We start from the raw sequence: 25,182 nt of genomic DNA, 5'->3' as shown, positions 1-25,182 counted from the left end.
TGGTCATCTCATTCAGTTCAAATGGTAGAAGTAACGTGTCTAACATTCAGGATACATACCTCATTTTTCTCTTTGAGTTTCGTGATCATAACAATCACAGGACTGTCTTCTTGCCAAACCATCTGCCAGAAGTCATTTACAGTGTTGATCATGGGGCCCTGTGTGGCAATGAAGGCTTTCTCCTTGCCACTGTAGCCCTATGTGGAGTAAAGAGACAAACACATTGGCTTATGCTCATAGATTGTAGTGGACATTTGGGGGGATGATCTTCGGAAGAACGGAGGTGTGGACGTTCAAAAGCAGCTTCCTTGACTCTAGAACATGGTATTTCCCAGAAAATCCGGCTTGCCAGGTAATAATGGTTGTAAAGTTCAGTGCCACAAGGGCATCCACACATAGCTTGTACTCAGGGACTCCCAGCCAAGCAAGACTCCCAGCCAAGGAGGACCCACAGAAAGTAGGGAGGACTCTATGTGAAACACCTGTCACCAGTGTTGGTGAGACTATAACGTATACATTAAACGCTGGCGACCAAATGAAAACAAATTTTATTCTGAGGAAAGAGGAAAGAAAGCTGGGGACATTTCTTAGGGGGAGACAAAAGATAAAGGCAACAATTCCAAATTGTAGTCAGCATGCTAACCAGAGAGAAGTGTCTATTTACTTACCCGAATGTAATTAGCATTGATATAAGTACTCAATGGGTCAGTTATATTTTTTGGTCTTAAGCACACCCTGCTGAGGGGATCTGAGGAAGAAGTCAGAGAGAACACAGTGAGTAGATTTACTTTTCAAAGACAAAAAACAAAACAAAACAAAAAAATCTCCAGGTCAACCATTAGCAGCAAAGAGAAGTGTGTCAGTTCAGGGGTATTCACCCAGTGTCTGTGTGTGTCCGTCTCTTGATCTATCTCTGACATTTGGTGCCCTCACTGACCAGTGATTCTGATGTAGGTCTCAACATCTTTTAATGGAGTTCTGATTCTTGACTCCTCTCTCATCTGGACCCTTCTCTTTTTCTTTTAGAGTTGAAGTTTACAATCCCGCTTTTCTCCTGTTCCTTCAGAAAAGCATCAGGCTGCCCTCTCCCATTTCTTTGTATTCCACTCTATCACCTGACCCAGCCCTTCAGGACCTCGGCCTGCCTGGCCTCGCCTGCACCTGTCTCAGCAGTGCTCCTTGATTCGCTGGGATTGAAACGTATGCTATCAGCAAGGGTGTGTGGGGGGCAAGCGAGGGGGAGCTCAGTTCATCGAGTTCTCAGTCTGTTCCTCAAATAACAAACAACGTTACCGATCACCACAAGATGCCACTGCTCTCAACACTTCAGAGTTCCTGCATCAGTAACCTGTAAGTCTAAGAGAAGTTCCCTTCGGCAGTGGCTGGCACTCTATCAGCATATTCTAAACTGAAACACAATCTTGTTCATAGAAGGCAGACTTTTGCTCGGTTTACTCAAAAGACTACAAAACTCCTCCCTGCCTTTTTGGATGACCAGAAAGAAGCAGGATGACTGTGGAGAGGATCAGTTAGGGGTCAGGAGTAACCTCACAAAGGATAAAGAATTGAGGTTCAGCAACGTGGTGGGCCTCCAGCACTTATGGGAGTTTCTCTGATGGATCACAATGGGCAAATGAAAGCCCAGTAGGGCCTGGGACGGTGTCCAATGGCCATCTGATCAGCTAGAGTCCTCATAAGCCAAATGACACGAATCATTTCAAACCATGTCATTGCCTCCAGGCCTTCTGATATCAATGCCACATCTCTATGTTTTCTACAACAGTTGGTCAGGGGCATATTGGCTTTTATTGGCATTGGCCATTTCTACCTAATTTTACATTGAAAATGCTGTATTCATTTTTAAAGGAAGTGTCTCTAAAATAGTGTGGCTTTAGCACTTCATCCTCACCAAATTCGGTCAATCCGTGTTATGTAAAGTGTATCGTGTTGTCTATAGTGAACATTCCTATTGTCGTGGAGAGCTGATCTCAGCAGGGGAGGATGGTGGTGACTTGGAAACTCGTGTGTAAGGACGACGAGAAAAGAAGAGACAGTGGGGCTCTTAATAGTCTATGTTTGAAACGGGATTCTTCTATACATATGGTGTTTACTTATTTTCTGGAATTTATTCTAGATAAATGAATGACATATACACACCACCATTTAGGTAGGGAAGGAAAATAGAATCTAATATTGGTTCTTAATCTATTAGTTAGGACTCTACTAGTTAGTAGAGGTTACACATTGAATGTCTTCAGTAAATTCAGAGCGTAGTAGTGTCCCTGTTTTTCCCCCCTGGGGGTGGGGGATAAAGAAAGGAAAAAGATGAAGTGGCCCTACACACTAAGGTTTTTATAAGAGTGAGAATGAAACCTAACTCTAGGATCTTGCTTTAGCTACAGAAGTTGGCCTTGTAATAAGCACACCATATAAATCTAGTGTCTATGGAAAACACCATTGAGACTTCTCGCTATACATTACCATTTAAAGTAAGGAATAGTGGCCATAGTGAATGGGTTTTGTGTATATATCACTTTACATTTATATAAATAAGTAAATATATATGATGCGGCATTATACATGTCTGTTATGTATCATCTCTCCGTGCTGACAGGTGTTGGGTCTTCCCTGTTGCTTCTGTGATTTGAGAGAGAGCGTTTACCTCTAATATTTGTTTACACTGCAAGACAATTTGACCCAAACTTGACCTCTGCCCCTTAACCTACTACTTAGCCTGCTCTGAACTTGACATGGTCCTCAAAGAAACTGCAACAATTCAATTGGCTGTTGGTTATCCACAGACTCACAAAACCAGATAGCCTTTCCAGTGCATACATACACGGACAAGCTTCCAGCCAAAGAGCTTATTATGGGCTGGCACAGTAAAGGCAATCACGATATTTAAAGTCCTGATCACTAGCTAATTATTCCATTGTATGATGGCTTAGAGACTAAAACAAGTCACAAAGAACAGGTATGTCTGATACTAAAGTCTTCTCCGATACTTTGAGCCAATGGTGGGGCTTGTCTAAACTATCTATCCTGAGTTACTGCTTGGGAAACAAAGGTGGGAGTTTTTGAGCTACAGATCCTTTCCACTGAAAATCCATCCTTTCAGCATCAGTTGTCAGCACTGTTACCCTGGACCAAGTAGCCCACTCAGTTCTAGAAAGGGAAAAGCTGATTCAGACTCCACAGCTGTTGTCTGATATCATCTGTGGCAGGAAACAGAGAAGGCTGGGCTTTGAAGCAACCAGCACAGACTGAAGTCTTCGAAACCAGAGGACATTACCATCATTGCAGTGGGACACCTGTCCTGATTACTTAATTCTTGGTATAGTTTAGAAAGAATTTTAGGGAAAAGAGAGAGAGAGAGAGAAAGAGAGAGAGAGAGAGAGAGAGAGAGAGAGAGAGAGAGAGAGATCCTTTTTATTCTCTCCTGATGAGTACACTCATAAATAAAATATCTTTTGATAATGAACTATGGCTTAAGAAATAGACTTAACTATCTTGACCCATTAAAAGTACATTACAGTGGAGTGATTTTTGCCAGAGGAGGAGACCCATATACAGCATCGATAGTAATTCATTATTTGATTGAAATGTTTCTATTAATACAAATATGAAAATGTGTTTTGTACCTTATGAATAAACTAATAAAATTAATATTTAAAAACTCAGTACCTTTTCGTTTTTAAAATGAACATGTATTAATTATAAAAACATGTTTCATCACATCGAATTTTTATGTGTTTATGTAACACACCTTGACTATATTGATATCCCATCAGCCTCTCTCGATAGGCATTTGAATCATTTCTAGTTTTTAGTTATTATAAACTATGTTACTATTAATATTTTATGTACAATTTTGGGTGAACCTGTCTCATTTCACTGAGTATATGCTTAGGAGTAGTTATTTGGGTCATATATATTAATAATGACATATAATTTATATTATAACATTTTTCTGTGGTAAGAGGAACCAAGGCTAAAGTCCTGTGACATTAGGCAAACTCTCTACTATGAGTTGTGCCCCAAGGTCCCATCAAGACTTAGCTGTTGAGGAACTGCAAATTAAGCAGCTACTTTACTCTCCAGTCTTGCTAATGACATTTAAAGGTTCTGATTCCTCTCCATTCTTGTCAACATTTTATTGTGTCTATTTACATCACAATGATAAACGTGGCGGATATGAAGTGATGTTTCTCTTTGCTTCTGAGCTCTCTAATGGACAGTAATACTGGTAGTCTTTTATGCTTATTGGTCAGCTAGATGTCTTCTATAAAGAGTTTCTAGTCAAGGAACTTTCTCTATTTTTAAATGACTTTGTTGTGTCTGATTTCAGGGCTGACCATCCAATGGATAACCAATTGGGGAGCTCCTTCCTGGGCAAGGCTACTTTTCCTGTTCCCAGCATTCCTTAGTTGCCTATAGATCTTTGTCTATGGTTAGGACTTGGTGAGATTTGCCTCCTTCTATGTTAGCAAGTATATTGGTGTTGTACTAATATTATATAGACTGAACAGGTCATACTTTAGGAATACACACACACACACACACACACACACACACACACACACACACACACACACCTAAAGAAAAAGTCATCATGAGCCTGAGATAGAGCAAGGTAGATACTTGGGAATAGTTGTGGTGAGGAAAGAGAAAGGAGAAAATGATACAATTATATCTTAATTTCAAAAATTAAAAAATATTGTCCTAAAATATTGCATTGTCATCTTTAATACTGGGCTGCCAGAATACTTTTTAGATTCTATATACAAGTCTCTTATCAAATGTTTGTTCTGTAGCTATTGCCCCATTCTGTGGGTTATCTCTCTCTCTTTTTTTAATGATGAAATTTGAAATGTGAAACGGGTATTTCAGTGACACTCACTCCCTCTGTCTTCTAGTGGTTTGAACTTTTGGTGTCATCTAAGAAGCCACTGGCTACTTCAAGCTTATGGAGAATTTCTGCCTTCTCTCCCTCCCTCCCTCCCTGTCTTAACTCCTATCTACATGCAAGTATCCTATCCATTTTGAATTAGTTTTTATATATGGTCCAAGGCAAGATTCAATTTCTTTTCCTTCATGTATGGAATCATATAACCCTATGATGAAAATTAGTTAAACTTTGATGTATAATGCAATAGTGTTTTAGAACCATGGATCTTTGTTGGTGTGGTGAAAGTAGCATGATATGAAGTTACTCAACCTTGGATGACTGGCGATGCGCAGTCTTGACATATATTTCACCTCTAAGCTTGGTGTCTATGAGGGTGTTGTGAGGGTTGGAAAGACAGTGAGGCAGAGGTGAATGGGTGATACCGATTTATGGTGCAAATTTTCCACTCAAGAAACTTACTTGGCAAAATGGTCTTATAACGATTTTTAGTTCCATGACGTGGAATATCAATTTCTTTGGGATCCACAAAGTTCATTGGTATTTCCTGGAAAATAAATGATTCAAATTGTGTATTTAATTCTGACACAAAGAACATCTTCACATGGGGACATTGGCCCCATGATCTACTGGACTTCAAAGTCATTTAGAAAACAGCAGACTAGTACACCGGCTGGTCAGAATCTTAGTAGATAAGATACAGCCTGTAAGCTAACGTCTAAGAAACAGCCCTGTGTATTTGGAAACATTCTTTTCTAGTAGTTACTACACAGAGAGAGAACACTCAGTAAGCCTCTGGCTGTGACATCACTTTTCAACTTTGTTCAAAAACTTAAAAAACCCCATTCTCTTTCATTTTCCACTGTTCTCGGGCACACACTGACAATCTGTCGGAACCCCACATTGTTGCTCTCCGTGTTGGTCTCATCTTTCCTTTCAGGAATCTGGGCTCTGCCAAGGGCGTATTTCAGAGACGCATTGACAGCCCCAGAACGGGGTCTAGATGCTAGGCAGTGTGACATTAACCAGCTCTTTCATTTCTAGGTTTAATTTGCTCACATAAATGTGACACACAATGGCATCTCATCTTACAAACTCCATGTCGGTATCTTACTTCGGAAGGTTGATGATATTTGGTGTCTCTAACAGGGAGTCTAACACACTGCTGTTGGCTCTCCACTAGACTGGTGCCACATATTTGAACTGACCACAGGACCATCTATTTAATATATTTGATCAGTATAGCTTAGGCTGTGTAACTCTGGTGTCAGGTCATCTAAAAACATGAGTATTTCTTCAGGCAATACCTAGAACTTCTTCTCCAACTTTATTCTCTGTGTGTCGTATCTTACCATGCAATATTGATCGCATGCAAAACGATGCATTATTGATTTTTCTAAAATAACTTTGTATAGCATTCATTATTATTTTTTAGCCCATACTTGGTCTTTCTTGAATTGTATTACCCAAATTAAAAATGAAAACCAACCCCTTCCCCCCCCAAAAAAAAGAAAAGAAAAAAGAAAAACCACCCTGAGTACTGGCAGTAACTTCTCCATTAGTTTGGCTGCCTCATTCATCAAAACCAATGTTTTGTTTAGTGTTACAGATTGTCTCAATTTCTCTGAGAGTATTTTATCTTTGACACCTTCCGGCCAATCGGTTCCCCTCAGTGCCTTCTGCACTGCAGACTCAGTGGCTTTTCTAAAGGAAGCTTAAACCCCGTTCCTAAACATGAATTAAAATCTATGGTTTTATCTGTTTTTCTTTTTTGTGTTTCTGAAGCTCTGCTTTGGCCATTTTCAATTAAACCGAACAATTCAATTCCTCACTATCACAGAAAGGCTGATTCCTAATCTAGAACTCTCTCTCTCTCTCTCTCTCTCTCTCTCTCTCTCTCTCTCTCTCTCTCTCTTTCTCTCAAGTCCCTGTGGACTGCACACTGCTGGTTCTTACATGCTCCGAGTCAGTTAAGACTTGCCTTGCAGCCTCAACTGTCAATCAACAGGTAAAACAGTTGACTAAACCCATGGCACTTCACCGTGTGCACTGCAACGGTTTGCCCACAGCTCGAGATAGCACCGTTTGCAGATGCAGACCAAGTGCCTAGAATACAGGACAGAGTAGGAAGGAGCTGCTCACCATGAATTCACTTTGAAGCAGGTGGGAACTTGCCACGACATCCCTTAGCTGTGGCCTTGTGAGAACTCGGCTGGCTGACTGCAGGTACTCCATGGCTACCTTCTCCCGGGGGGTGGAGACGGCCACAAAGGGTTCCACGTTGCCCAGGCTACTCATGTCCAGTGTAAGAGATACATTGGAACCTCGTCTACAGGGAAAAGAGTGTTATTACATTTAAATATCATGAATTTGTTTTATTCTACATGAATTTGAAATATTAGTTTGATCACAAAATTTGTCTTCTTTGTACAAAAACACAGTTCGATGAGATTTTTCCAGAAATAAGGGTCACAAATGTAGTAAATATTTTGTATCGTGACTGACTATAACAAGTCTCCATAGCCCCTTTATAGGAAACTGGCAATTTTATTGTTGTAAACAATTCTGAATTGAGAACATATACTATAAGTTATTAGTAAACCTATTTGTTGCAGAAATGATAGGATGGTTACTAATTTTAAGTGAATTTCAGAAAAAGTGAAGACATTTGAATGGAGAAGTCACATGCAATACAAAAGAATATTTATATTGTATGTCTGGGAGTTCAAAGTCAAGATCATCGTCATTAAATGCTTTAGCCATTTGACAATGTAGACATGCTTCAAAATAGCATATACCATATCATAAATAAATACACCTTTATTGCTAATTAAAACAGAACATTAAAATACCAACCTCTACTGTAGTTTAAATCATTGCACCAAGATAGCATGTAAGTTTAAAAATGTGCGTGTGTACATAAATTTATACACTGTAACTTCTAGATGAAGCTTTTATACCAAGCGTTGATGATGACGACCTGAAGTTCTCGAGCTGTGGGCAAACCGTCGCAGTGCACACGGTGAAGAGCCATAGGTAGAAAGTCTAGAAGCATCAGAGGGTGTTTCTGCTTTCAGACCAAGAATTTTAATCTATTTTTAGTGAGGAAATGGTTTTTAAAGTGTTTCAACCCAGTGGTACTCGCCTTTAATTTTGTAGGAAATCTTGGTTCTGATTATGGTTTGTTTTAATTTCAGTGTACTTGTGAGAGTTTGCTTTTGCTGTCCTTCCTTCCTCCCTCTCTCCCCTCCCCCCTCCCCTCCCTCTCTCCCTCCCTTCCTTCCTTTATTCAGAAAGGAGTCAGGAGAGGCAGTTCAGGTTTGTTGGCCAGAGACCACTTTAAAGCACAATTCCATTCAGCTTTCCTGGATCACACAGTGTTCACAGCCTGTCAGTAGGGCGTATCCTGGGCTGCAGAGGTGTAGAGCATGATGGGTATCTTCCGTCTATGCTGGCAGGGCAGATGTGTGGAGGAGGGATCATTTGAATGGGGCCCTGGTCATTTGAGAGAGCCTCGGAGGAGAAATGGTATGGGAAAAGAACACTCGAGAGCAAGCAGAGCAGTCTGGGGTGGACTTTGGAATGTAGTTTGGAATCTGGAGCTGGGTTTTGCAGAGGAGATGAGAGAGGGGCGAGAGTTGCAGAAACTGCATGGCTCTCAGAGGCCGCCTAAAGCCAGCAGAGAAGACCATACCATTCTACCTGCGTTTGTTTTGGCTCCTCTCACACATCCTGCTCACACCTGGAGATTCAGAGCCCCTCAGAAGCTATGTCTAAGTTCATTTGCTTTGATGAGAGAGTTTTCTGAGGGGTCCACGGTCAGCTGAAGGCTGTAGGATCTACTCAGTTAGGGAGCCTGGCTTTGTCTTGGCAAGGGAAGGAAGAAAGGGAACCAATACATTATGTTTCTATTATTTGTCAAGAACTGTTATGCAGCCCTTTTGCGTATGGAATGCCAACATTCATAGAATCCTTTGGAAATACGGATTCCCCTATTTTACTGGTGTGGGGGGGGGACCATCTCTGAAACACAGCTGTTGATCAGAGACTCGAGTTAGAATATAAAACACAAGCTCTTTTTCCTTTGCCTCCCCGAGTGAGAGTCGGTTGGCAGATTATGTTAGGCTACACAGAGCTGCAAGTCAAGTGTCTGGGAAGGGGAACAGTCAAGAACAGTGTTCAAATACAGATTTTTATCTTCAAAAGCACTTTTGTTTGGCCTCAAATCTTGCCTGTCCAAATCCCTGATGTGTTCCTAGGGTTCCTTAGCTTCTCTGCATCTCTTTTCTTTTCCTATCTCTTTAAAAGTGAATAAATGATTACGAGTACAGTACTTAGAGAGTCACTGTACAGGCGACACACAAGGAATGATGTCAGTTGCTTTCAGAAAGTAATGCATGGATATTATTAAATTTGGGTAACAGTGAACAAAATCCTTTCTAACTCCCTTTTTGCATTTCTCTAAGGGATCTATTTTTGGGCACTTCCACTAGAACTGCAATTGTCTTTTAATCAAGATTCTCTTTAATTCTTTGAAATCAATGGCTGTAACCTACACATTTACCACTAAAGACAAATACATTTTGATAACTAATTGTCCTAAAATTTCCCTTTATTACGGCAAATCTATTTACCCTAAGTCCCAGACAATCCCATAGATCTCACCACCTCAGACAATGTCTCACAATTCAACTGTAGAATTAAATTTGCACAGGCTGACCCTACTAAGAGCATTTGCCACAGGACAGCCTCTTGTGCTAACAACTCCCACATGCTTGTCATAAAATACTATGGTAGGATGTTGTTGACTTGGAAAAAGAAAATCTCTGCTTTTGTTAGTTCTTCTTTTCAAGGAACAAACAATATTTGTATTAATTGATATATGGCGCCATTAGGAAATTGAATCAGATGGATCAACTTACAAAAACTAACTGGTACATATTGCGACTTCCAGTCTGCTTAGAGCAAAGAGTAAATATATAGCCACATTTTAATTTTTCCTTATGAAAACAATATGTTCACTGGGGGAATTTATAAAATTTAGATGTTTAAAAATGGAATTAAAGTAACTAATATTTATAATTTTTACTAGTATTTAAATTGACTTTAAAGTCTTTCCAGTTTATAGGGATCAACAAGAGTGGCTAGTGGTTACAGTTGTGATTTCTTTGTTTAGAGAGATGGATGAATTAATCTTTACTATGTTCACTGTTTATTTTTAGGTCTTTACCTTTAAAATTTTTTTATTTAGCCCTATCTTTCCAAATTTTTATTCGGTGTCATTTATATATCACCACTATGTTTGTGGTGTGACATTGTTTCTCAGACCCATTTGTGGCAAACGCCAGTCTGTTCTTGCTTTAAAACATTAAAATTGTTTAAAATGTATATCTATGTTCAGTTAGGCATACTGATCTTTCTGAATACACAGTAACTGGCTTTATTTACTGGGTGTGTCTCCGTGTGCAGCAGCACATATGTTAAGGTCAGGGAACAACTTTGGAGTTGGTTCTCTCCCTGCCTTTGGAGTTCTAGGGAAGGAGCTCACGGGCTCTGCCCTGGTGGAGGGAAAGTTCTTCTACTCCACGAGCCATCTGATCAGCCAAAAAATGTATTCTTTAAAAAGTTAATCACTGTGGTGGTCCCACATAGAAATAGTCCCAAAGGCCCATAGGGAGTGGCACTTTTAGGAGGTGTGGCCTTGCTGGAGTGGGTGTGGCTTCGTTGGAGGACCTGTGTCACTGGGCGTGGGCTTTGAAGTCTCTGAAGCTCACATCAGGCCCAGAGGCTCACTCTTCCTGCTGCCTGTGGCTCTGGATATAGATCTCTCAGCTGCCTCTCCAGCACCATGTCCACCTACATGCTGCCATGGTTCCCGCCATGATGATAACGGACTAAACCTCTGAACTTTCAGTCAATCTCCAATTAAATGTTATCCTTTATAAGAGTGGCTGTGGTCATGGTGTCTCTTCACAGCAACAGAGACCCTAACTAGGACAACCATTTAGTCTACTAGTAATTTATTTGGGTCTAGGGTCAAAGGTGAATTCCCAAGTTCTTTCTCTTCCTTTCCTCCCAGATAGCTAATAAGTATGTTTTTTTTTTTAACACAACTTACAGAATTTAGAAAAGAATATGTTTTAGTAGATACATTTTTTAGATAGCTACCATCCACTGTGATCTGAAGGGGGGAAAAGTGACTTTATTAAGCCAAGGAAATATGAGCTTCTTCTAGTAAATGTCACAAACCAGTGTGAGTAGAAGTAAAGGCAGAATCTGACAATTCAAAAACAGCAAACTTCGAGATTGGAAAAATTAAAACTAAGATAGGTTTAGAGGGAAAAATCCGTGAAAATAATAGGCGATCTAGACTTTTAATAATAGAGTGTGGAAGAGTACGAACAGGAGCTCTTCCTGAGAACTTTGCCTCTGTTTTGCTGTGCATGTGCAAAAAAAAAAAAGTTTCGACATTTCTTTGCCTCTTGATCGCTGGGGGACAAAAGGGAACACAATAAAAAGACTTTATCAAGCTTGCCGGGAGCACCAGTTATTATTTATGCCAAAAAGTAAATAGGAGGGAGGAAATTCAAAAGATACCAGTGCAAACAATGGAAGGAAAAAGCAAATTCTTTAGGCAAGGTAAGAGCAATGCAGCAAACAGCAGGCTAATTACAATTAAGCCAAAAGGAAAGCGCACACAAATGTTATGAGCCAGGGCCACACTGATCTCAGCAAGGGAACATAAACAACTCTGCTGAAAATGTCCACGTCTGCACCGCCGTTCTGAGCAGCCAGGAGGTGGGAAGGACACATCGCTACAAATCCACGAGCACTTTAACCGAGGGCTGGGCTAAGTCAGAGGCCACAGAAGGCGAGGGATTTAATGCTTGCCCTTGGAAGCTGGATTTTAGCAGAAAAGGGAGTTTCCACACAAGGCTACTCTCCTTGCACTGGCCACTTGGTCAGGAAGAATGGAGACTTCTAGCAACTTCTCACTCAGTGTCCTCCAAGAATTTAAATGAGGACAGAGGGAAAGGAAACAAACCCGACCATTCTGCCTGTGCTCTAGGCAAACGTGTGCCTCAATTATTACTTGAGGAAATGCCAGGCCAGTGGGTTATATCCAAGCCTTGGAATAAGAATGGAAAAACACACAGCTTGAAGGTGGTTAAGACAGTGATTTGTATAGTAACGTCTCCACGGTGCCCACATCTGAAAGGAGGACTTCACAGGCCTTCAGTCTAACTGTCGCCCCCTATGACTCATGACCACATCAAATCTGGATTTAGTCATTAATGGTGAGCTTAAGGCCCTCTATATCTAACTAGGTATTTTAATTCTTCTGATTTAAATTGTTCACGTACTCAGTTTTCTAGGAGACAAAATTACTAAGAAAGAAGATTAGAAAAGTAAATTCTTGTTGATTTGAATAGCAAAAGTAAAGCAGTGAGATGGGCCCTTCTCCCTGTGGGACTGACTGTTTATAACTCCATATTCTGCCACTATTTTGTCCTATGTTTTAAGGACTCTTAATTAACAATATGCCTCCCTTCTCCCATGCCTTTACTTTCAAGTAAATTCTGGATGGTGGCCTCTATCAAAATTCCTTTGGCAGATGGAAGGGCAACATTTTTACAAAAGAAAAAGAGACAAAACCAAAACAAACCAAGACCAAAAAAAAAAAAAAAAAAAAAAGCCACCACCACCAACAAAAAACTAAGAGAGTTAAATTGTAACAACTGAAGTGTATAGAAGTTGAAATAGCTGGGTAGTATGGTGGCTCATATAAAAATTTCCCAAAGGAAATCCTGCATGAATGAAAGGAGGTGGCTCAGCGGTTAAGAGCACTCTCTGCTCTTCCAGAGGTCCTGAGTTTAAATCCCAGTAACCACATGGTGGCTCACAACCATCTGTAATGAGATTCGATGCCCTCTTCTGGTGTGTCTGAAGAAAGCTACAGTGCACTCATCGTATACATAAAAATAAATCTTTTTAAAAAAGGAGATATAAAAGACGCCTTCCAGACATGAACCTAGGAAGATGGGAGATGCATTTCGCTCTACACCACCAAGAGACTCTTACGATGTAGAGAGCATCTTTGGTGTAGGAGGTGATGCATTCCCCCCCCCCCCACTGCACTGGGAAGAATCTTGGCTTCTCTGTGCAGTGACTACACAGAGAAGTTTCAAGCTCCTACCTGGATACCTAACCCTCCTGCCTCTGCCTCCTGGGTGCTGAGACTAAACTACCATGCCCAGTGAGTATCCGACATTTTATATAAGTCAAGGCAAATTTATTATTTAAAAATTAGAGTAACCAGTAGAGCACCCACGAAGCAGAGGCAGGTGGATCTCCTTGTGTTCAACATCAGCCTGGCTTATACGGCAAGATGAATCCAGCCAGGGCTGGATGGCTGGATGACAAAGCTCTATAGCAAAAGATTAAAAACAAACAAACAAACAAAAATTCCCAACCTTCTTCCCTCCAACAAAATCCTGCAGGTGCATGTGGGAAATATACATATGGGAAATATGTAAGCGTAAACTTGTTACATTGTACTCTAGGCTCTGGCCTTGGAAACTGATTAAACGAATGCTTTGCCCCAAGACTTATACTTTCTTGGTCTCAGACTTTCTAGATCGTGACCAAAAGTAATGACAACCACTGGGCCACACTATAAAAGGTAAAGAAAGATAAATATATTGTATTTTTCCCAGCTTGGTTTCCTGTACACAAAATACTTGTGTGAGTAACTGTCACAACAGCCACATGGTAATTCTTACCCCACACTGTATTAATATGGTGATGTGAGATCTAAGGGTGTAGAGGAATTTTAATCCTACAACATGGCTGCTCTGGATGGAATACAGAAACACCTTTAATCCCATGAGTCAGAGGCAAGCAGATCTCTGGGTTTAAGGCCAGTCTGGTCTAGAACAAGTTTCAGATAAAGAAAAGTTAGGTCCAGGTGTGGTGACACAAGTGTTTAATCCCAGCATTCAGGCAACAGACACATGCAGATCTCTGAGTTCTAGTCAGTCAGTCTGATTGAGTCAATGATTGGGGGAGCAGGGGTGGGGTGGGGGGAGAGAGAGAGGGAGAGAGAGAGAGAGAGAGAGAGAGAGAGAGAGAGAGAGAGAGAGAGAGAAGCTTTTACGAGACAGGTTGCACGTGAAGACAGAGCAAGCCAGAGAATGAGAAGGAGCCAAAGATTGTAAGTTCGTTTGAGGCCAAGCAGAGCAATTCAGTCATAAGTAGACATTGAATCAGTCAGCCTGGAGAGGAGTTTGGCCCGTAACAGCTGACTTGAACCAGCCAGCCAGAGTTCAGAATGAACTAGAAAGGGTGACTTATTCGGCAGCAAGCCTCTGAGATGACAGTTAGTTACATGAGGTGAATATAAGTCACTGTTACGAATAGGGTCGTGCACTGAAGAGTACTAAAGAAATGCAGAGTTGGGAGAACTGGACCCCGTTGCTTATACCACGTGGTCAGCTCTGAAATCATACATACAAGTAACTGTCAATTCCAAAGACTCGAAGGACAGTCACCAAAGTGTCTGAGGCTAACCCATTTATTGCTGGGGCTGGTTTCTTCACTCTAAAGGTATTTTCTACCTTGTCAAGCTCCTTCAATGTAACACTTCCTATCCCTGGGCCTTTCTCCAGCCTCTCCCTGTCTGGGCCTGGGTAGGCAGTAAGCTGAATCTTAATTCGGATCTGCGTCTTTTAGATCCATAGCCCCAAGTGTAGGAGCTCTTTCCCAGAACAATTTTTCTAATACGCACATATCATATTCACCAGAAATGATCTCTCTCTGCAGTGTGAACAGCTTGAAGCAGAGGTACGAGCTTCAGTTCTCCCTCTGTACCCCCTGGCACGTGGAAAGGGACACGCTCATTGTCTACGGAGACAGATGGCCGCAAGTAAGAGAGGGTAATGCAATCTGATGGCTTTCCCGGTTCTCCCAGAAGTGTGTAAACCAGAGGGTGACTTTAGATGAGATTTTGAAATTTTGAGTAAAAACCAGCTGTGGCAATGCACACTCATACTCTCAGCACTTCATAAGCTGAGGCGGGAGGCTAATTTAGGCTACGCTGTAAACACCAGGCCACCTAGAACTGCATATCAAGACCCCGTATGGAAAAATTGAATGCATAAGATATAATAAGTAAAAAAAATAATGAATTTTGGACTGTGCAGGTACAGGTAATGCTATTTTTAAGATTTGGTATGAAACTTGTGTAAATATCCATGAAGTCTGAGTTGTAACATTCTGAAGACCCGAGAAGATTCCATGTACACAAAAGCAAAGCAAAGCGCCACACTCTTCCCAAACCGAGAATGATTACTCTGTATTTTCTTCTGCCATGGGGTATTGTTTCCGCTGTCACTCACGAGGAGGACTCCATCAAAAAAACAAAAACAAAAACAAACAAACAGAAAGACAAAACAGAATGTTGGTAGCTCCAACTTTAGTTCCTAACTTTAGGTTTTTCTCATTCATACAATGACAATGAAGAAATTAGACCTCAATGAAGAAAGTGATCTTTCTAAAACGAGAAATCTGAATTTCAGTTGGTTTATATATAAGCGTGAACACGGATATAGACGCATATATGCCCCGTATTTTGTAATTAATTCCCCATTTGCTTACACAACTACCAAGAAATCCATTCAGTACTGACTATCTGCTGTTAAAACCATCAGCTGACTTCAGCTAACTCACGAATCATCAGAAAGTGTACATCTTTTTTTTTAAATGGTTCTCAACAAACTGGGATATGGTAGGGAGATTTCTCAGTCCAATGGAAGTCACACACAAAAGCCCCACAGATCACATTTGCTTAACAATGAAAGATTCAGATCTTTTTAAGCAGAATAATCTTGAAAAGGGAAGGTAGAAGACTCGCATTTTATTCCAAGTTCAAAATCTCTACAAAGTTACACTCATTAGCAGCAGCAGCAGCAGCAGCAGCAACGACAAACAAGAAAAACAGGTTACCATAAAGATGGATATGAAGATCGATGGAAGGGAATTCGGAATCCATACGTCAACAAGAAGAGATACCCAAAATAGAATTACAAGGAGAAGCTGTTGCGAGTACCCTGGGAGGCCGTAATGACGGTGGAAGGAACTGCTGGAGAGATTTCATGGAACCTGGAGTTCTTGCCTACTGTTACTTGGGAGTGGGAAATGGTCTAGCCATGGTGGAAAAGCAGAACTTCAGAACGTTAAGCCTGTGTGGCTCTGTGTTAGGTCCTCTGCACATCCATTTGGGTATTAGGCAAGCACTCTGCTACTGAGCTGTATCCCCAAGTCTCATGATATGTTTTATCTTGAGGCAAGTTCTCCCTAAGTTGCAAATACACTGGCTTGAACGTGTTCAATCTCCCTCTCCCTCCTCCCCCTCCCCCTCCTCTTGCCCCTCCCTCTCTCCCTCTCTCCCTCTGTCCTACACAGACCTTGGATTTGTGGTCCTTCTGCCTCGGTTTCCACAACTCTGAGATTACAGGCCAGGGAGGCTGCAGCTCAGATTCTTTCCAGTCTTTATACCAAAACCCTAAACTTGTTTCTAGTTGTAGGAGAGAAACATTTATAAAGTTACTCTTCACAAATTAAAAACAAAACCAGAACATTTCCCGAGTACAGAATGATTTGTGTTAAAGACTCGTCTATCTAAACCACGTGTAGGTTTATGTCTGCCATCCCAGGCCCTGGGAGGCAGAAGCAGGCAGGAGTACTTGGAATTCTAGGCCAGCAAGGAACACATAGCTAGACCTTATCTATGGACCGACTGATTGCCTGATAGAATTTCTCTAATCCAGGCTGACCTTAAAACGTTGCTGAAGAAACCTTGAACTTCTGATGTTCCCCGTTTACTTCCTAAGTGCTGGGGACATAGGAATGTACCACCACATTTGACTTACGCAGTGCTGGGGATTGAACCTAAGGTACCGTGAGTGCAAGGTAAGCAACCTACAACTGAGCCACATTCTCACCCTCAGCCTCTGTCTCCCATCTAAGCAGGCCTGCAATCCCAGCATTCAGAAGGTAAAGGCAGGGGGATCGTTTATTGAAAGTCAGCCTTGCCTACTTTGAGAGTTTGAGACCAGCCAGGGTTTCATTAGAGTCTGACTTTAAAAAAAAAAAAAAGTAATTACTTCTAAGGTCAGGGTCTATGCACCTTGAAAGGTCCTGATCTTGTCTAACGTCCATCACAAGTATTTACAAGGTCTCAGTTATCTGCTATAAGAAGCAGATATCTGGGCTGCAGGGACATCTCATTAGTTAGGAGCACTGGATGTTCTGCCAGAGGACTCAGGTCTGATTCCCAGTACCCACATCCCAGCTAACAAGCACCTGTAACTCCCATTTCAGGGAACACCCTCTCCCCACCTCCTGTGTCACCAGGCACATATGGTACACAGACATACATGCGGTCAAAATACCAATACACGTAAAGTAAAATTAAATAAAAAAGAAACATATAGCTTATGTCATTACCAAGACACCCCAAGATCTACCTTTACCTAAAATGAACTCTCAGCAAAAAGTATGAAAGTCTACCATTTCCAAAGTTTCCCCAAATGTTCAGCCAAGAACAACAACTTACTTGAATACCCATTCCTGTGTTTGTTCTGTGTTCATTGCAAAAGGCACCACCCACAAATGCAACTGTGGGCTTTGCTCAGCCAGGCACTTTGCGAATAAACTAGGGTGACCTTCGCCCTCTAGGGGACACTGGCCTTTCATCCGGGAATTGCAGAGTAGGGAGTTGCTTCCCTTTGGCCAGTAAAGAGTCAGTGACAGTATTTAAAGCTCCATCACTCCTCAGGTGGAAGGAAGGAAGGGGCCAATTACCTGGAAGGGTTGTGCTCCTGATAAAATATATGCTCCGGACCACCGTGATTGCGTTCCCGCCAGTATAAACACACAATCATGTTATCACTGCTGTCTCTGATAAGGGTAGAAGTTTAAATATAAATTATTGACAGGAGTTGCCAATAGTTAAAATAGGCTTTTCCCCCCTCAAGTGGCAGAGACTTGTCTCCTGGATGCCATTTGTAATAACTCATTGTTATTCCTGGGTCTTTTCTCATCCATCCACAAGCAAGATAATTGCAAGATAGCCTTGGAGTTCAAGGGTCCTCTGCCACAGTGCAGGCATCACACACGGGGTAGGATACAGGAGCCAAGCCTTTACTATGTTTCATTGATTACATTGTATCCAAGGAGCAGTGGGACTGGAAAAAAAAATACTTCTGGAATTCAAAAATATCACATACATTTTAAGGACTGAACTAGTATTTGTTATGAAAACTACACTTTGATGCTTCCAATAAGAGACACAGCCCTTTCTCTTCTGGAAATAAAAATATATATTTTAGCTAAATAAACAGAAAGAAAAAATTTCCTGCAAACAACTTCTGACTAATATTTTAGAAGCGGTTAACAATTTTGGTCTAAAATGAAAATCAAGTATGCACTCCTCTTTCTTGTTGAGGTGTAGTTGGTATTCCACAGATTTTACAATTCTAAAGTGCAGAACTGAGTACGTTCGGAATAGTCACTGAATTGGGTCACAGGACAGGTGTGGTTGCACATGTCTTTAATCCCAGTATTGTGAGTTCAAGGCCAGCTAGCGCTACACAGTGAGTTCCAGGAGAGAGAGAGACAGAGAGACAGAGAGACAGATAGATAGATAGATAGATAGATAGATAGATAGATAGATAGATAGATAGATAGATAGATAGAGAGAGACAGAGAGAGAGACAGAGAGAGAGACAGAGAGAGACAGAGAGACAGAGAGACAGAGAAGTCAGCACAGTAAAATTTAAAACATCTTCCTCACCCTCAAAGGAAACTACCTTCCCTCCCTACGGCTCCCTCTACCCGGGCCTTAGAGATGTCGTTTACTTTCTGCAGTTATCGGTTCACTCATTTCTAGTAATGAGGATTGACCCTAAGGCCTTGTACATGCTAAGCTAGAGCTGGAAGCCTAAGCTACACGCCCTACATTTGTGCACCTGGAATCTTGGGGTAGCTGTGCACCAGACTCCTGCTGCTTGGCATACTGTCATTAAGGTCCCTCCATGTTGTGACACTTGGACGTCCTCCGTTTCTTTCCACCTAACATTTGGCTCATCTGACTGCTAACTGATGGACATTGGGTTGTTCCATTTTTTAAAAAAAATTATAAATTGTTCTACTATATTTAGATATAAATTTTCATGGCGTGCATTTTATTTCTTCTGAGTGTATGTCAACAATACATTGGATTGTTATGGCATCCAATCACTATGCTGGTGGTGGTGGTGATGGTGGTGGTGGTGGTGGTGGTTGTTCTTTTCCTTTCCTCCTCCCCTCCCCTCCTCTCCGTCTCCCCTCCTCCTCCTCCTCCTCCTCCTCCTCCCCTCCTCCGTCTCCCCCTCCTCCCCTTCCCCCTCCCCTCCCCCACTCCTTTCTGGAGACAGAACTCAGGCTTTGCGCATGCTAGGTGAGTCCTCTACTTCTGAGCTATACCAGAAGCTCCAACATTTCACTTTATGAAGCTCTGTCAAATGTTCTTCCCAAGTGGAGAGACTACTTACCATTCCCAGGCACAACATACTAAGTTTCTAATTTCTCTACATTTTTGTCAATTTACAATACACTCAATTGTTGTTGTTATACTATTATTATTATTATTGTTGTTATTATTATTATTATTACTGCAATCCAAGTGAAGGAGAAGTGGAATTGGGGCTTCAATTGCATTTTCTTAAAATTAATTGTATCGATGACTTTTTTTTTTTTTGCATTGGTTGCTTATCTTCTTAAAGAATCACCTGTTCTGATTTTTGTTTACTTTTAACTTGCCTTGCCTTCTTTTTTAGTTCTAAAGCTCTTTACATATGAGAGATGGTAGATCTTTACAAAACATAAGATTTATAGTGACTTCCTTCTATCTCAGCTGTCAGTTGGTTCTCTGTGATGTGGTTTTATGTGCCATCTGGACTGAGATATAGATGTTCAGTCATTAGATATTGGGGTATTTATATGAGAATGTTTTGAATGAAATCAACATTCAAACCAGTATATTAGCAAATCTAATTGACCTTTATAATTTATAATCCATTAGGCCTCACTAGTCATCCTGAACAAAAGAAGAGGGCTTACCCCACCTTCCCCTTAAATGAAAGTGAATGATTCTGGTTTGTACTGGTCTTTGAAATGAGATTCAAACTCAGCCTTTCCTGTATTCCAAGCCTGCTGCCTCTCAGACTAGAACCACCCCCTTGACGTTCTTTGGTAGATAGGCTACTGAGTCACCCTGAAGACACAGGGTCTTCCAGCTTCCTCTGTGACATCAGTAATTCCCATTAACATGCCTTTATGCTCATTTCCCCAATACTGATTTGTTTCTATGAAGACCTCTAATGTAAGGTCTGTCTTTGGGTGTTGTGTATTTGGTGTCTGACCTGAGAAATTACTGTATAATGTAGTCCCAAAGGTCCTAGGAACAGACAAGCTACAGTCTCCTGACTTATGTGACCAAGGCTAGCTGTGAATGCAGCCCAACACGAAATCACAATTCAAATGACAATACAATGCGTCCTTTTATGGTTTGTTTTTGTAACTTGAACGAGTGATTCTCAAGTACTAACTTTGTAGAGGACAACCTCAGAGTACAATGTCAAAAGCTTAGACAGACGGGAGACATACTTTGTCCTGTAGCTTTAATGACTGTAGAAGTCCTGACTTTTCAGTATAAAATTCTCCATGTGTGTGAATGGAGACATAATGAAAAATCACCAGCACACTACCAAGAATTACATGGGGGATGTCAAGATAAAACCTCAGTCTCTGTATCATAGATTAAAGTGGACATCACAGGGGCTGGTTCCAAGATCTGCTGTGAATGCCCGATATGGTTTACATTAAGTACTATATATACTCTCCTTTTTAAGTATATGTATCTGTGATAGTTTAACTAATAAACTAGGCTTACTAAGAGATTAATAATAACTAACAAATATCAGTGCACTATAACCATAGTTATATGACTGTAGCGTCTCTCTTAAGACCTCTTATTGTACTGTGTTTGCCCTTCATATCTGGTGACATGAGCTGGTTGCACTGTTTATTGTCGAGACAAGGTGAGCTGGCTAATGTAGGCATTGGGATGGGATGTTGTCTCAACACCAGCACGGGGTAGGGCTATCAGGAACTGAGGCAGTTCTCACGTGACTGATAAGACAGGTAAATACACAGCATGAGTACACTGGACCAAAGGATGATATATGTCCTGTGCAAGACTGAAGTGGAAATTTCTAGCTGTGTCATGTGATGCAGACTAATGTGATATTTTGCTGAAGCAGACTCATGGGATGCTTTACCGAGGCAGACCCGTGAGAGGACACGTGAAGTTTGGAGAGAGTATAAGTAGGATTCAACTGACAGTAATGGCATGCTTGCATAGCTAACCATGCAACAACCCTTCACTGGTCTCATATCTCCTCTGATCTTCACTTCATTGAGGGAGGCATGGCAGAGAACTTCTCGTGGCTTTCTGGCTGGTTCAGGTTGTCGACTTGTGCCAATTCGGTGGAGGCCTGGCTGTTTCTGCTGGATCCTGCCATCATTGCTGATTCATGTTTTGTGAACTGGACTGTTGGTATCTTGACCCTACTGAACTGGACTGCTGGTATCCTGACAACAAAGATTGGAATCGCTCCAAAGAACGAATTCCAAACAGGTCCACATCCCCTTGTCCTATTTGCTTCTTTTGTCCCCTACTTTTTGATGATGGATTAGGAAGGGCTTGGGTGGGGGGATCGAAGCATTTGAGAACCCTTTTTAAAGTAGGCTTTGAAAAATTTAAGCCTACACAGGACAGTGTGGGATAATAAAATTTCAACATATCATTCATAATGGATGAAATTTAAAACTTACGAACTATTGATCTCTATAATTTAAAAACATTTATTTAGTTTTCTTTTTAAATTTTTTTGTGAGTGTGCACATGCATGTGTTTGTGTGTCAGGGCACACAGGTGCCAAGGCATGTGTGGGCTTCAGAAGACAATGGTATAGGATTGGTTCTTTCTTTCCATGTGGGTTCTAGGAATTGAACAGAGGTTAGCACTGTTACTGATGAGCCAACTGGTCAAGATTTTGTGGTTTGGGGTTTTTTTTTGCTTTGTTTTTTGTTTTTCTTTGTTGCTGTTGTTTTTGTCTTTCTCTTTGAGACAGGGTCTCACTTTGCAGCTCAGGCTGCATGATAGTCCTCTTGCTATAACCTCCCAAGTGCTAGGTGACAGGCATGGATCACCATGAGCTAAGCTAGGTGACAGGCGTGGGTCACCATGAGCTAGGTGACAGGCATGGGTCACCATGAGCTAGGTGACAGGTGTGCATCACATGCTTGGGTGACTTCTACATTTTCAGTGTATTATTTTTGGACCATAGTCGATGACAAATACTTGAGACCATGGAAGGAGGAAGCTCAGGTAAGAGGGACTGTTGCAGTTTAGTCAGTGTAAAACAGGTACCCAGAGATGCCTTCTTGGCCTGCATCCCTGTGTCTTCCTATAGATCATCATCCACAGAACACGCTGATGTCCCTGCACCTTTACTGAGCAGTCATCTGTGATATACAATCTTTCCTTCAAGGGAAACACCGCTGTGCCGGTGTCCATCTAGAAAGCACTCATTTAACTTAAATGCAAAATCAACACATACTTATTATAAAGGCTTCATCTGTTTTGCAGTGCTGGGGGTCAAACCCAGGGCTCCATATATGCTAAGCAGGTGCCCCGCTACTGGGCTGCATTTTCAGCTCCTTTGTAAAGTTTTCAGCTAGTATGGTGACATGAAGAAGAAAGGCTTCTCTCCACGGTCCTTCTCTCTCCTAACTCCTGCTCTTGCACATACGACTCCGGGGCCTCATGTGCTTTCCCTTCAGCACATATACACAAAGATCATGAGTCTTAGGTCAGAACAGTCCACTTCATTTTGCATCCTTTCCCACCTTATATTATATATTGAAAAACTCACTAAAGCAGCAAACTAATTTTATAAATAGTTATTTGGCTATTGATAAATATCTACTTATAGTTATTTATTTCTAGTTCCTTTCACCATTACAATGCTACAGTTGGTTTTCTGGTGCTGTATACGTTTGCTCAGTCATGCAGATATATCTCCAGGAATATAAGTTTATCCTATTCATCCAGTACAGCGAAATTAACTATCTTTATCATTTAAGACATAGGAAGAGTAACATTTTATTTCCTCTTTATCAGTGCTTATCATTATAACAGAAAACAGCTTTTAAAATACTGCCATTATAGACATGACAGAAAGGACCATGTACAACCCCATTATATCCATATTCTACATTTATCTTCATGTTTTAAGTATAATTATTAATAATTTCCATCTTTTCTATTATCTACCTTATAAGCACATTTGAGAAAAAAATTAAATGCATCTCCATGGAAATTCATTTACCTATAAATCATAACATGGAGTTGTATACTTAAATATTATGAAAACCAAGACAGCTCTACAAAGTTTGAAATAAAAAAAGACACAGAAAAATAATAAAATATTTTCTCTTTCTTTGCCAACTATTTGTTCTGTCCTCTGGGGACCAAATGCCCCACTTTGAGATTTCATCAATTTTCTGGAGATGTAGGAAAATAGAAACTTCTTATGATGGCCTTGATATTCATGGCACTAAGCACCTGGGTATAGGACAGAGTTGGACCACATCAGGGCTTCTCCCTAGTCCTGAGAGATCTTTAAAAGTAACGTTTACGTCTAACATGAGGGACATTGCATCATGCCCTCTGGATGTGCAACTTGCAGCCATTAAGTTTTCTCTGCAAGAATTTGCTATCCAAATGACTTCTGCAACTGTACGGACAAAATCAAAATGTCCTAAACTTAATATATTCATTGACGATTTTCTAAGGTAAATGGATGTGGAAAATAAGGAGAATCAGTCTTTAACCACAGCTGTGAGAGAATTACTTGTCTCCACCCAACTATCCCCCCCCCGTATTGTTTTATGAGTTAATTCATTATTTCTCAGTAGAGTCTTTCCAAGTGGAATACACCTGATATTTACCTAGACAACTCTTCATCTTTGAAATATTCATAATGACACTTCTTTACATCCCTAGGACACGACTCTGAATAATGTGATAATGAACAAGGAGGGTCTAAAAATACTGTCTTTCAAATAAAGAGAGAGACGAGACAGAGATGGCATGGGACACTAACTGACTGTCAGGGGAGCATGTTAGCCGTCTTCAGATACACCAGTGACACTTTGTTCTGAACAATGGTCCTTTCTGGTGGCAAACACAGACTCAAGGGATATAGAGACGAGTCTCATCGAAGATGACAAGGACAGAGACACTAGATTCGGAAACTAAGAACACAGTGTTTCTATCTGATTTTTAAAAAGTAGCTCTAACTGCTACTAATGTAACTGAAGAAGGAGGAGGAGGAGGAGGAGGAGGATGAGGATGAGGAGGGGAGGGGGAAGGGAGGAGGGAGGGGGGAGGGGAGGGGGAAGGGAGGAGGGGAGGGAAGGAGGGAAGGAGGAGGAGGGAAGGAGGAGGGGAGGGGAAGGAGGGGAGGGGAAGGAGGGAGGGGAGGGGAAGGAGGAGGGAGGGAAGGAGGAGGGAAGGGAGGAGGGGGAGGAGGAGGGGGAGGGGAAGGAGGAAGGGAGAGGAGAGGAGGGAGAGGAGGAGGGGGGAGAGAAGGAGGAGGGAGGGGAGGAGGGGAGGGGAAGGGAGGAGGGAGGAGGGAGGGAAGATGAGGAGGAGGGAGGGGGAAGGGAGGAGGGGGAGGGAAGGGAAAATGAGGGAGGAGGGAGGGAAGGGAGGAGGGGAGGGAAGGGAGGAGGGAAGGGAAGGAGGAGGGAAGGGAAGGGAGGAGGAGGAGGGAGGGGAAGGAGGAGGGGAAGGGAAGGGAGGAGCAAAGAGAAGAGGAAGAAGAGAAGGAAGAGGAGGAAGAAGAGGAGGAGGAAGAAGAAAAAGAAGGAATAGGAAGGGGAGGAAGACAAGGAAGAGGAGGAAGGGGAGGAAGGAAAAGGAGGAGGAAGTTTCAAGGAACCTCCAAGGAAGTTCCAAGAAGGAAGAGGAAGAAAGAAGAGGAGGAAGAAGAGGAGGAGGAGGAGAGGAAGAGAGGACTGAGCACAGGACATTCAGGGCATCCTGACAAAAGTCACCACAAGATGCAGGACAAAATCACTATAGGGCACGTCCCCTCCATGTC

General features: G+C 41.6%; 1 protein-coding gene across 3 annotated transcripts in view; it reads right to left on the bottom strand.

The window, feature by feature from the left end:
* The window catches only part of Ptprr (protein tyrosine phosphatase receptor type R), a 249,354-nt gene that overhangs the window by 34,804 nt on the left and 189,368 nt on the right, over positions 1-25,182 (bottom strand). For all 3 annotated transcript variants that reach the window (XM_032912575.1, XM_032912583.1, XM_032912590.1), the window contains 4 exons: positions 7,049-7,235; positions 5,369-5,453; positions 669-748; positions 60-197 (listed from right to left, as the gene is read on the bottom strand). In XM_032912575.1, the coding sequence (XP_032768466.1) occupies positions 60-197; positions 669-748; positions 5,369-5,453; positions 7,049-7,235 (490 nt within the window). The remainder of the gene's footprint in view (positions 1-59; positions 198-668; positions 749-5,368; positions 5,454-7,048; positions 7,236-25,182) is intronic.

This window comes from Rattus rattus, chromosome 1, assembly GCF_011064425.1.
Source record: "Rattus rattus isolate New Zealand chromosome 1, Rrattus_CSIRO_v1, whole genome shotgun sequence".
In the NCBI taxonomy this organism is placed as follows: domain Eukaryota; kingdom Metazoa; phylum Chordata; class Mammalia; order Rodentia; family Muridae; genus Rattus; species Rattus rattus.
The sequence above is the reverse complement of the archived record's forward strand: the minus strand, read 5'-3'. Positions and strand labels throughout refer to the sequence as shown.